This window comes from Tachysurus fulvidraco, chromosome 2, assembly GCF_022655615.1.
Source record: "Tachysurus fulvidraco isolate hzauxx_2018 chromosome 2, HZAU_PFXX_2.0, whole genome shotgun sequence".
In the NCBI taxonomy this organism is placed as follows: Eukaryota; Metazoa; Chordata; class Actinopteri; order Siluriformes; family Bagridae; genus Tachysurus; species Tachysurus fulvidraco.
The window spans coordinates 2310259-2322758 of NC_062519.1; the positions used below are offsets into that span (position 1 = coordinate 2310259).

At 44.0% G+C, this 12500-nt stretch overlaps 2 protein-coding genes across 5 annotated transcripts in view; both read right to left on the reverse strand.

Annotated features, from left to right (window-relative positions):
• The window catches only part of per3 (period circadian clock 3), a 19944-nt gene extending 13012 nt beyond the window's left edge, over positions 1 to 6932 (reverse strand). For 2 of the 4 annotated variants that reach the window (XM_047809902.1, XM_047809901.1), the window contains exons 1-4: positions 6697 to 6931; positions 1892 to 2380; positions 1714 to 1794; positions 781 to 944 (exon numbers count right to left, since the gene is read on the reverse strand). In XM_047809902.1, coding sequence (XP_047665858.1) covers positions 781 to 944; positions 1714 to 1794; positions 1892 to 2217 — 571 coding nt within the window. In that variant the 5' untranslated portion in view covers positions 2218 to 2380; positions 6697 to 6931. Of the gene's footprint in view, positions 1 to 780; positions 945 to 1713; positions 1795 to 1891; positions 2381 to 6696 lie in introns of all 4 variants that reach the window. The other 2 variants (XR_007139914.1, XM_027168850.2) reach the window with 2 other exon arrangements.
• Positions 6933 to 9040: 2108 nt separating this feature from the next.
• Positions 9041 to 12500, reverse strand: part of vamp3 (vesicle-associated membrane protein 3 (cellubrevin)) — a 10615-nt gene continuing 7155 nt past the window's right edge. Inside the window, exons 3-5 of the mRNA XM_027168931.2 lie at positions 11941 to 12099; positions 11735 to 11786; positions 9041 to 10832 (exon numbers count right to left, since the gene is read on the reverse strand). Of these exons, the coding sequence (XP_027024732.1) occupies positions 10816 to 10832; positions 11735 to 11786; positions 11941 to 12099 (228 nt within the window). The 3' untranslated portion in view covers positions 9041 to 10815. The remainder of the gene's footprint in view (positions 10833 to 11734; positions 11787 to 11940; positions 12100 to 12500) is intronic.

Genomic DNA, 12500 nt, shown 5'->3' on the forward strand with positions numbered 1-12500 from the left:
GTCAAAAGTTTTCGGAAAAGATTTCCAACTTCCAGGACCACGATCAAAATAAATGACACCCTCCTGAAATGTTTATAGCTATTTGTCTGTCTGTCTGTCTGTCTGTCTGTCTGTCTTTCTGTCACACTTTTGATCTAACCTTTGAGCAGTCAGGTCAGTAATCCAGAGTCAGTTAATAACAGGCTTAAGCAGGAGGTGTCTCTATTCTGATTGGTTGATGCACTAAGAATAGGGTTAGACAAACGTCTTCACTATAAAGCAATTAAAATGACAAAAGACCTGTGTGTGTGTGTGTGTGTGTGTGTGTGTGTATGTATGTGGTATGTGTGTGTGCATGTGTGCGTGTGTGTGTTTGTGTGTGCGCATGTGTGTGCGTGTGCGCACGTGTGTGTGTGTCTGTGTGTGTGCATGTGTGTGTGTGTGTGTGTGTGAGTGCATGTGTGTGTGTGCGCATGTGTGTGTGCGTGTGTGTGCGCGCATGTGTGTGTGTGTGTGTGTGTCTGTCTGTCTGTGTGCGTGTCTGTGCGTGTGCGCATGTGTGTGTGGGTGTCTGTGCATGTGTCTGTGCGTGTGTGTGTGTGTGTCTGTGCATGTGTGTGTGTGTGTGTCTGTGTGCGTGTCTGTGTGCGTGTGTGCGCATGTGTGTGGGTGGGTGTCTGTGCATGTGTCTGTGCGTGTGTGTGTGTGTCTGTGTGTGTGCATGTGTGTGTCTGTGTGTCTGAGTCTGTCTGTGTGTCTGTGTGTGTCTCTGTGCGTGCGTGTGTGTGTGTGTGTGTTTACCTTGCACTTGTTTAACACAGTTAAGGGCATAGTTCAGAGCCTCCACAGTTCTGGGTTTGCTGCGACTCCTCTTCTCTGACGGCAGCCTCTTCTTCATCTCCTGCACAGTCTGCATCATCTCCTGGTGGGTGTGGCCTTGTCCCTGCTCTGCTTGTTCACTGACACACACACACACACACACACACACACACACACACACACACACACACACACACACACATCATACACTTCACAGCAGTTCTAACACACCTGTACTGTCAGGGATTGTACATACAACAATTCCTCGCCCTCTTAACACGGGGCAGTTAATAGGGCAGTTATTAAAGCTTCTCCAACAGCCAACATATATGAAGAATTCTTTGGCCCAAGTAACGTGTAACTGTAACAGTCCGTTAACGTCGTGTGAGCCGAGCGAGAGCGATAAACTCTGTATTTGTATGTGGCCGACTTTACTTAAGACGCCGAGGCGCTTTTTTCCTTCTCGATAGGTGAGTAACGTTGGTTTTGCTTTGTTACACAGAACTAATATATGCCTTTGTCCTTTACATCATTATGCTTGTGTGGCATTTTTGCTTGTTTGTTTATCTACAATCTTATCGTTCTTCCCTTCAGCTATGATAAAGACACGTTTCTTTCTGTTAGTCGCCCGGATTACGTATGTATGTGTGGGCGGAGCTATCGATACAGGGGTGGGACCCGTTTGGGTTAGGGGCGTGTTTGTTTTGGTGATTTTATATGTCAACATTGGCTCTCAAACGACGGAGACCACACCTTTAAAGTTTGCATGTCAGCTGACGTATAGACTTGAAGCTGCTGCAACCATAAAAATCTCAGCCCAACCTTCATTTCTACACAGTTGGTACTGTTTGTCTTCGTGGCGTTTTGTGCTGTCCGAATAGAACAGAACAGAATAGAATTGAGTGTAGAATTTACCTGCAGTCTGTGTGGTGTCTGCTCTGACCACATCCTGTGCTGCGAAGGCTGCAGGAGGAAGAGCCGGTCACAGACTCTGAGCTTTATGGAGACAAAACAAAAACATATACATGAACACTAACAACAACCACACACACACACACACACACACACACACACACTATTATTCAGTCATTACCTCTTGGTGCTTCCTGATCCCGTGGTGCTCCCAAGACTCCCATCAGCTAAAGACGCATGCCGTCGTGTTCCCTGAATGCTAGTGTGACCTTCGTCTGCTCCAGAAGGTTCTCCAACGCTCTCCTCGGCCACACGCAGTCTTTCTTGCCGCTCGTCCCCCTCCTCGTCCTCTCCAGATCCCGACGGCATTCCGGAGCAGGATGCACCACTGCAGCCTGTCGGTTCTACCGCCCGGTCGACCTGCTCCACCGGACGTCCTCTCTCTGTGCGGCTCGGATCAGCAGAACCGTTCTCTTCTCCATCCTGGTAGCTGTCTCCGCTCGACATGCTCCGGTTGATCACGCAACCAAACGGTCACTCGGTGGCTGTTTGGGTTTGATCTTGTCGCTAGTCAACACGGCCAACGCTGTTATTCTATGTAGAAATCCATCTGTAAGCCCTGAGGATGGGATCCTCCTCTAATCAGTAGTGTATAAATGGCTTGAGAAGCCTGTAAGAAGAAAAAGAAACCGGTTAAAAAAACGAAGAGATAAGATTTAATTTAGAGTCTACTGCAGATAACATGCGGCTTAAGACCCGAGTCAGTTCTGTTAATTCATTCATTCTTTCATCCATTCATCTTCTACCGCTTATCCGAACTTCTCGGGTCACGGAGAGCCTGTGCCTATCTCAGGCGTCATCGGGCATCGAGGCAGGATACACCCTGGATGGAGTGCCAACCCATCGCAGGGCACACACACACTCTCATTCACTCACACATTCACACACTATGGACAATTTTCCAGAGATGCCAATCAACCTACCATGCATGTCTTTGGACCGCGGGAGGAAACCGGAGTACCCGGAGGAAACCCCCGAGGCACGGGGAGAACATGCAAACTCCACACACACATGGCGGAGGTGGGAATCGAACCCCGAACCCTGGAGGTGTGAGGCGAACGTGCTAACCACTAACCACCGTGTCCCCCCTGCTTCAGTATATATTTTGTATTAAATATTAAATAGCCATTTATTCTGTCATGTGGTGTTTTTTTTCCTGTGTGTTTGGACGTGTGGATCAGAGATGAGACGGTTTGTATGGAACACAATTGAGGGCTTGAGATTCTTACATAATAAAATAAATTCTCAACAACAGATATCAGGAATGATCCAGAACGAGTTCATTAGGATTTGAGTCGGCTCTTATCTCGTTAGCGAGCTGAGGCAAGTGACCGACTCGCTGAAAACTGAAATGAGTGTGTGTGTGTGTGTGTGTGGTTTACTTATTAACTGACAGATCTCAAACACCACGAGGGAGTTTAGCACTCGAAAACATTGTTGATAAGAGGCGTAAAAACCGCTGAGCCCAGCTTACTCAGCTCTACCTCGTGTCAAAGTGGAGTCAGGAGTGTGTGTATGGCATCTGTACGGGTTTCACAAGGTCCGCTGTGCGCCGAGAACCTCGTCTGAGTCATCGCTGTGGACTTACATAACAGATTTCATTATTCAGGGAGGTGTGAGAGGCTCTGAGGCAGGCAGGGCTGCTGCGCCTCTGACACGGGATCCACTGAGGAGCGGTTATGAGATTTAAAGATGCGACAGCTGCAGATTTATGCTTCACACTCGTGCATGCCTGAAGGTCCTCATCCCAGATGGTGAAGGCTTTCACACGTCTGTGCTGAAGGTCCTACCTTCTGGCTGCAGCAACTTTAACAACAGAACATTAAAAATAAGGTACCCCAGACGATTCGGAGCAAAAACGCACTATTGATGAAATCCCGTGATTAAGTTATGAGTAGTTTTTTTTTGTTTGCTATAAATAATCATACGTGGTTTCCTGTCATCGGTCTATTCTGATTAAACGTATGTGACCTGCTGGATATCTGTAAGTGAAGTGCCAAGCACATCAAATCTAAAACAGTCTTGGGATATATCTCACACGTCTCCTGTTACCCCGACCCCGACGCAAGCCTCATGGGGCATTTTAAACCCAAGTCTCTTCTTCAATCCTCTACAGCTAATCTGATTAAAAAACAAACACCAAAACTTCTTCTGTGTAGCTCTGAGATCCCACACGGCTCTTACGCCGATAATCACGTCCCGGGTGAGTCCGAGTGTATTAAAGTCGGGGATTAAACGAGGTCCGTGTGTGCGGTCGTCGTGCAGACAAGATCCGGGTTCAATCACGTGACCTGATGAGCGTCTCCGAGGAAACGGAACATTAAATCGTACCGTAAGCAGTTCAGTGTAGCACTTTGGTTTGATTTTGTACGTAATCCCTTACTGATTTACCACAAATATACAATATACACAACGTGAAGATGGCACGTGTGATGGATGTACAAAGCTCAGGTTCTCATTGGTCACCACGTGCCAAAAGAAAGCAACACAAAGTGTGGACATGATAATACACAGAACACACAGCTGATTATTTACCGATCGAAAACCGAATAATGAATAAGATGAATGTCGAGGCTACATGAGATCTTTAAATAAGGGGTGGGTTTAAATCTTGGAAGCTTGTTTGTTAACCAATCCCATGCTCTGTGATGTAGAGATCACCTTCACCACCATCAAGACTTAATGCAAGACTCCAAAACTTCTCTATCTGATCTGTAACTTTGTTCCCCTGTTAAAGGGGAGATTAATATTCTCTCACTCACTCATTCATTCATTTCCTACCGCTTATCTGAACTTCTCGGGTCACGGGGAGCCTGTGCCTATCTCGGGCGTCATCGAGCATCGAGGCAGGATACACCCTGGACGGAGTGCCAACCCATCACAGGGCACACACACACACTCTCATTCACTCACACACACACTAGGGACAATTTTCCAGAGATGCCAATCAACCTACCATGAATGTCTTTGGACCGGGGGAGGAAACCGGAGTACCCGGAGGAAACCCCCAAGGCACGGGGAGAACATGCAAACTCCACACACACAAGGGGGAGGTGGGAATCGAACCCCCAACCCTGGAGGCCACCGTGCCCCCCTGAGATTAATATATTACACATATAATTATATCTTATTATGTACTTATATATTAAGTCACATCATTCTCAGGGCTCTCAAGTTTTGAAGACAGGCAAGTGTGACATCTACAACCCCCCAACCCCCTTAAATATAAGTATTTGTTTAATTATCATTTATTAATTTGTGTGTGTGTGTGTGTGTGTGTGTGTGTGTGTGTGCGCGAGTGAGAGAGATTATGACTGGAGGTGTTTATTGTAAGTGTTGGTTGCCTTTTTGGACCCCTTTATCATGTGTAATGTTGCTCCCATATAGAACAGTTCAGCACAAGAACAGACATTTTTAGGGTCCTGATTGAGGACAATGTCCCGTCCAGAGACGAGGAGTTTCGTGTTGAGGTTTTGTTCAAACCGACCATCGAAAATACCCTCACTAATGAATATGTTTTTTTCATTGGTTGTTGCGTTAAATCTTACCCAGATACAATAGTGCTATTTTCTGATTGGCTGTTGTGTAGCCTCTTTTTTTGATTGGCTGATAAGTGTCAGGCTCGACTAAGAACTCCAGGGGAGACGCGCGTGATTCCTGCCCGGTTCCATAGAGACAGCGGTGCGGACTGATACATTTTGGGTGCTGCGGCTTATTAAATATATGATAAACAGTCAAAACGTTTTTCTGCGTGACAAACACGATGTGTGGCGGGAGGATGTGACAAAAGACCGACATGACATGCGTGACACCGTGTTTGAGTCCCGACCGCTAGGCTGTTAAATTCCTGCACATACACAGTGCTGGTAAATAAAGCTTCTGTAATGCGATTCATGACAAACACAGAAGTGACTTCTCCCATTACAAGGACCGCTATTGTTATCGGCTCGGTCACAGCTTGATAACTCCGGCTTATATAATATATAACCTCGCCCTGGGGCTTTTAGTTTTATTTGCCTCGCAGTTTGCTGAGTTTGTTATGCTTTTTTTTTTTTTTTTTTTTTTAGACCTTCTCAAATTGATGAATGCACAAGCACGTGATTCTTAGTTTATACTCATCCCAGTACTCAGTTTGGCCACAGAATCCTGGAGGAAACGTAACGTTTGGGGTTTTAAAGACTATAGAAGTTGAATAAATGTCACTGAAGGAGAGCAGCAGACGTTTCTCATCGTACACGTGTCAGGTCTTGACCCTACTCGGCTCAGGTGTCACGTGATGACGTGATTCCATTCCTTATGTAGGTCTACTTGTGTTCGGAACTTTAACACACTGACAAACTGCCTGTTACTGTAAAGCAAGACAAGCGCTTTGGGCTGAGACGTCGGTGTTGTATAGAGACCTTTTATTTAAACACAAGACAAAGACAGGATGAGGAGTGAGGAGAAAAAAAATCATCTGTCTATATATAAAGTGTTGTACCGGTGTCTTTAAGGCTAAGGGACAAGTTTAAGGCTTAGACATCATGTGTAGGTCAGAGGAGGAAATGAAGACAAACCGGTTTTAAATAAGGAGTTTTTCTTCTTGTCGTCGGCGTCAGAGTTCAATCATTTTACCTCCAAGTAATAATGTGTGTGATTCAGTCACGTGCAGTGCAATGTGTTAAGATAAAAGGTCCACACACACACAAACAAAGACACACACACTCATACACACATACATAATGACACATACACACACGCAGACCATAGACATACATACATACATACATACACACACATATACACACACATATACACAGACATACATACATATATACACACACACACACACACACACACACTGCAGAGGTTACAGATTCTGACACACTGTATAACACCGGAAGTGCCATCACATCTCACAAAATCCCATGGTAATAAACACGTTACCTCGCGTGCAGGAACCACGTGTGCGGGTGGAAAGTTGCGGTTAATGACAGCACGCGTTTGCTGTTTCTGGACTCCTGGATTTGTCCGCCGTTAAAACTCCCGAAAGACAAAAATAATAGTAACTGAAGTCCCGGTTACGACTCATAAACATACGCGCACAACTTCTCTGTGTTATTGTCGGGCGCGCGCTTCACTTCTCGCCCAGACACACACGCATTACTGCCACGTGAGCCGGGCCGCTCGAGACCACGCCCACACGGCGCCTATTCGTCAGAGGCATCGACACACGCTTGCCGCAATTGGCCCAGGCGCACACATGTGGGCGTGGCCTGAACGGGGCGCGTTTAACTGGCTGCTGCCGCGCTCACGTGTATCTCCGTGTTACACAACGGGGAGGAAAACAAAAACATTCCCCTTCACTGAAGGGGGGGGGGGGGGTTAGATTGAGAGGAAGAGAGAGAGAGAGAGAGAGAGAGAGAGAGAGAGAGAGAGAGAGAGAGAGAGAAAGAATATATATATATATATATATAAAGAGAGAGAGAGAGAGAGAGAGAGAGAGAGAAGATATATATATAGAGAGAGATACAGAGAGAGATTTAGAGAGAGAGATAGAGATAAAGTCAGCTCATGTGAGGGTCGTGTAGTTCATTCAGACCGTCAGTGATGTCATTAAACGCAGGATGGAGAGACTAAAAGGTGAACCAGGTTCAACAGCGTGTTTTTGAGGTCTTTATGGAACCTAAACCTCAATCCAGGAAGAGAGTAAAAGAGCTTTGTCCAAATTCCGAGTTAATAACTGTAATAACTGTCTATTTCGAGATACTACGTCATAATGAACCTTTCATTTGACGGGACCTCGTTATGTAAATGTAACTCCTCTTTTATCATCTCATTATTTTTTACTGTACTTAACACCGTTAGCTCAACGTCATCATATCAAGTTAGACAAACCTCATCATTTTGACTTAATCTTTATTTGTTCCTCATGCGTTGACTTTCTCTTCTATCAGTTTAATAACCCATTATTATCTCATTATCTTATCTCCTTATTTTGACAATTTCTTGATATATAATTTTGATTTCCTCTCATTATTATAGTATTTAATATTAAACCACTTATTTCATCATTTCGACCTGAACATGTTAAGATCGTTATAGTTTGTTAACTTTATTAACCGTGACTTCTACTTGAGCTTCACACTTCTACTTGTGTCCCAATGGTGGGATTTGGGGTTAAAAAAAAAAAACATTTTAATGTAATTATTTCTCCTCAAAAACTCACGTATTAATTATGCAGATATTAATTTATTGATTTTTTGTGTCTTTAATTATTAATTTCTTTTAAAATTCCATCACTGACCAATTCTGAAAATATGATTTTCTGTTGTACTAAAACGTAAACAGATTAGTTGAACCTCAGAGGCTGAGAGTCGGATAGAGAGGAACGAACGGATGCAGTAAACGGACACAAGCAGCCCAGCATGTTCAATACATCTTGTATGGTCTTGTGGAAGACCTGCTGTACAACAGAGTACTACAGAATTAATCTGGAGAGAGAGAGAGAGAGAGAGAGAGAGAGAGAGAGAGAGAGAGAGAGAGAGAGAGAGAGAGAGAGAGAGAGAGAGACAGAGTGTGAGAGAGAGACAGAGAAAGAGACAGACACAGAGAGAGAGAGAGACAGTGTGTGTGAGAGAGAGTGTGAGAGAAAAAGAGACAGACAGATAGACAAAGAGAAAAAAGAGACAGACAGACACAGAGTGTGTAAGAGTGTGAGAGAGACAGAAAGAGAGAGACACAGAGTGTGTAAGAAAGAGTGTGTGTGAGAGAGACAGAGAGAGAGATAGAGACAGTGAGAGAGAGAGACAGACAGACAGAGAAAAAAGAGACAGACAGAGTGTGTAAGAGTGTGTGTGAGAGAAAGAGTGACAGACAGTGTGTAAGAAAGAGAGTGTGTGAGAGAGACAGAGAGAGAGAGACAGTGAGAGAGAGAGAGAGACAGTGAGAGAGAGAGAGACAGACAGACAGACAGAAAGTGTGTGAGAGAGAGACAGCCAGAGAGACAGACAAAGAGAAAAAAGAGACAGACAGAGACACAGAGTGTGAAAGAAAGAGAGAGTGTGAGAGAGAGAGACAGAAAGAGAGAAAGACAGAGAGACTCTCCTCGGCTCCTGGGAACAGATGTGCGGCATCTCATGAATTCAACCTTGTGATCTCTTTAGACAGACAGACAGACAGACTTTATTGATCCCAGAGGAAATTCATACACAGTGTAAACACTCACTGATACGATCAACCATTAAACATTTTCTTCTTAAAAAAAAAAAAAAAAAGCACCCCAGCCAGATGAGGTTAATCAATCCAGATTTATTTATTTATTAGCAATCGCAATTCCCAAAAGCACATCAGGTTTGTGGGCGTTACATAGACGTGTGTGCAACATCACGGTTTACATTCATAAAGCAGCACTGTGCAAACGTCGGCCCGGAAATTGTTATATAATACATACATATAAATAGAAACACTAATTTAATAATGAAAGAAAGTTACGTTCTTGTGTGTGTTTTACGCCATTTACGTAGCCCTTATTTAACCGACACACGAAGCAGCGATAGAGAAGGAACAGCATTTGTTACACCTCGGCTACGACAGGACGGCTCACGTAGGGCCGAATCGTGTTCACGTTACTGAACATAAATCCATGAGAGATCCAGAGATCCATGTTTTAGAGGATCAGCCTCAGGATCTCTGCTCTGACTAATTCATCTCTGTGCTGGTGGTAACACTCACACACACACACACACACGACTACACCGTGTCTAGAGAAGAGGTTTAGGGAAACAAACCCAAGTTCTTCCCAAGATCTCAGATTTTTTTCCCCGTCCAATTGCAAAAATCACGTTAGTGCGGTTTCTCAATTGTCTTTTGCACAGTAAATATAGATCGATCACACTTGTTTAGGTGCCATCAGACGTGGCGTGAAGGTCCAGAGGCCACTGCTGCTGCTTGGTGTTAGAAAGGAAGAAAAAAGGGAAAAGATGTAGAAGAAATTTATTCATAATTACAGAGATCATAAAAAAATCAGTGTGGAAAAACTGTGTCAAGTAAATATAAACTCTACTGTTAATCTGTTCATCAAATCATACGGCATTTACATACATACACGAGAGAGAGACAGAGATAGAGAAATAGTGTGAGAGAGAGAGAGAAAGAGTGAGACAGACAGGAATAGTGAGAGAGAGAGAGAGAAATAGTGTGAGAGATAGAGATATATATATATATATAGAGAGAGAGATAGAGATGTATAGAGAGAGTATTTTAATCATGCTGGCTGTGTTGATTAATGGCACTCAGGTGAATTTGTTCGAAGGTCTTCGAGTCATAGGAAGCTTCCAGGATCCTTATGGCACTACAGTGTTAAGGCACCGAGTAACTAAAAGAAAAATAATCTACATTTTCTATCATGTTCTTAGAGACACAGAGCTGTCTGTTGATCGGTGAGTAAAAAGCGAATGTATTTGTTCAGGTCAGTTCAACATGGAAGCCCTTCAGGTGACGACACGGTGCGATAGCGGGAGCTTGTGGTGTTTACGAGGTGCAGCTTATCATCTTTAAACGGTTTCTAACCATCATCAGTGGGATGTTTACAAACCCGGCTTTTTCGTTTTAGGCTCGAATGAAATAAAGAGTCGTTACAACACTCCACCGATTCTCAGCTCCGCCTCCTTCTCGAAAAGGAAGAGAGAAAAAAAAAAAGATTTAAAGCTTTAAAAATGACAAACCGCCCCTTTAAAGCTCGCTTGGCTTCTACACCCGTGCCCGATTAACTCTGAAATAAATACAAACAGTGAAAGTATGAAAGAAAGGAGTGTGTGTGAAATGTTAACACAGGAAGCATAACGTCTTTGCACAGTCAGATCACATTAAAACCAAAACATAAAAAAAAAAAAGAAAACAAAACAATTTTTTCTTCTTTTTACAAAATTTGACACTCAGCAGGTTAGAACAGCTTCACATCAGGAGGAACGTGTTCTGTGCCGTCATGGTGTCAGCTGGAACGTCAGATCCATACACAGGTCTCCCGTCACGAGCGACAAGCCGTTCCACCGGACTCCTGCTGCTTTAGGATTTACTCCAAACTAAAACAGAAAATGTAATGAATCTTAGTGGGGGTTTTTTTGTACATCCGATAAAACGCTGGATGTCGTTCTGACGGCTCTTCCGTGTTCTGATGGGTTCTGACCAGACGTGGATTCATTTCCTGACAGTTTTTCCTATTTTCTTTCCTGCTTTTTACATTATTTGTATATTAAAAGGTCTCCGATGTTTGAGAAACGCTTCAGAAAACCGTGTCGGGCGGCGAAACTAAACAAAAAACAAAACAAACGTGTAGCCAATGAGCAGAAAGGGGCGGGGCTTGTCGATATGCAGCGGAGAGCATGTTCGGTGCGCATGTGTGACATTAGCAGAAAGCGGTTTTAACATCGACATGGAGGATAAAAACAAAGAGAGAAAGAGAAGAAAAACTTACGATAAGGACAAGAAGTAGGACGTGTTAATATAGGATCAGCTTTCCAGCGCTGGAGAGAACTGAAGGAGCAGGAAGTCGGCCACATATTCACAGGTTGGAGTTTCCCGAGTCAATAACTCCTGAGCTAAACGCTGTTACTACACAAATAACACCTCTTTTCTATCGTAGTAATGTAGAGAGGCAGCTACAACCGCGTTTTGTGTAGTAACAGCGTTTAGCTCAGGAGTTATCGACTCGGGAAACTCCGACCTGTGAATATGTGGCCGACTATCGATACAGGGGTGGCACCTATTTGTGTTTGGCGTGTTTGTTTTGGTGATTTTATATGTCAACATTGGCTCTCAAACAATGGAGACCCCACCTTTAAAGTTAGTTAAAAATAAAAAAAGGACTTATTGTAATCGTTGCCCTGCTGTGGTAGAAGAGGAATAAAGCACACGCTGTTACAGGAGAAGAATCCACTACATCAGTCCACCGTGTTCCCACAGGATCGAGCGTGTTCATACTCACTGATGATGATGACGATGAGGATGATGAGCACGGCGATCAAAATGGCCCACATCTATAGAGATCACACACACACGAGTGTTTTTAAAAAGGAAAAGAAAACATTTTAGGACAAGAAAATAAAACAGGTCTTAAGCAGTGATGTGTGAGGATACGGTCACACGGTCAGCGTGTTTCTCTCCACGCCGTCAGACAGGAGGAACTTTTACCTTGCAGTTCTTCCACCAGTACTTCCGCTTTAGTTTTGCAGCGTTGGTCTCGAACTGAGAGGCTCCGGCTTGAAGAGCGTCGGCCCGGTCGTCCAGCTCGGTCAGCTTCTGGTCTCTCTCCAGGACTTTGTCCACGTTCACCCTCATGATGTCCACCACCTGAGGAACCAGACACAAACCTTTTGTGTTCGTTTATTTTATCTTTACAAAGTCTACAAGTTCATCGGGACGTCTTCAGATGTTTGAACCGTGTTTAAATCGATATAACCAGTACACATGGAAGACTAAAACTTTATCAGCAGCAGAAAATAACAACAATATAAACAGTGTGTGTGTGTGTGTGGATGTGTGTATAGTGTGTGTGTGGATGTGGATGTGTATAGCATGTGTGTGTATGGATGTGGATGTGTATAGCATGTGTGTGTGTGTGTGTGTGGATGTGTGTATAGCATGTGTGTGTGGATGTGTATAGCGTGTGTGTGTGGATGTGGATGTGTATAGCATGTGTGTGTGTGTGGATGTGGATGTGTATAGCATGTGTGTGTGTGTGGATGTGGATG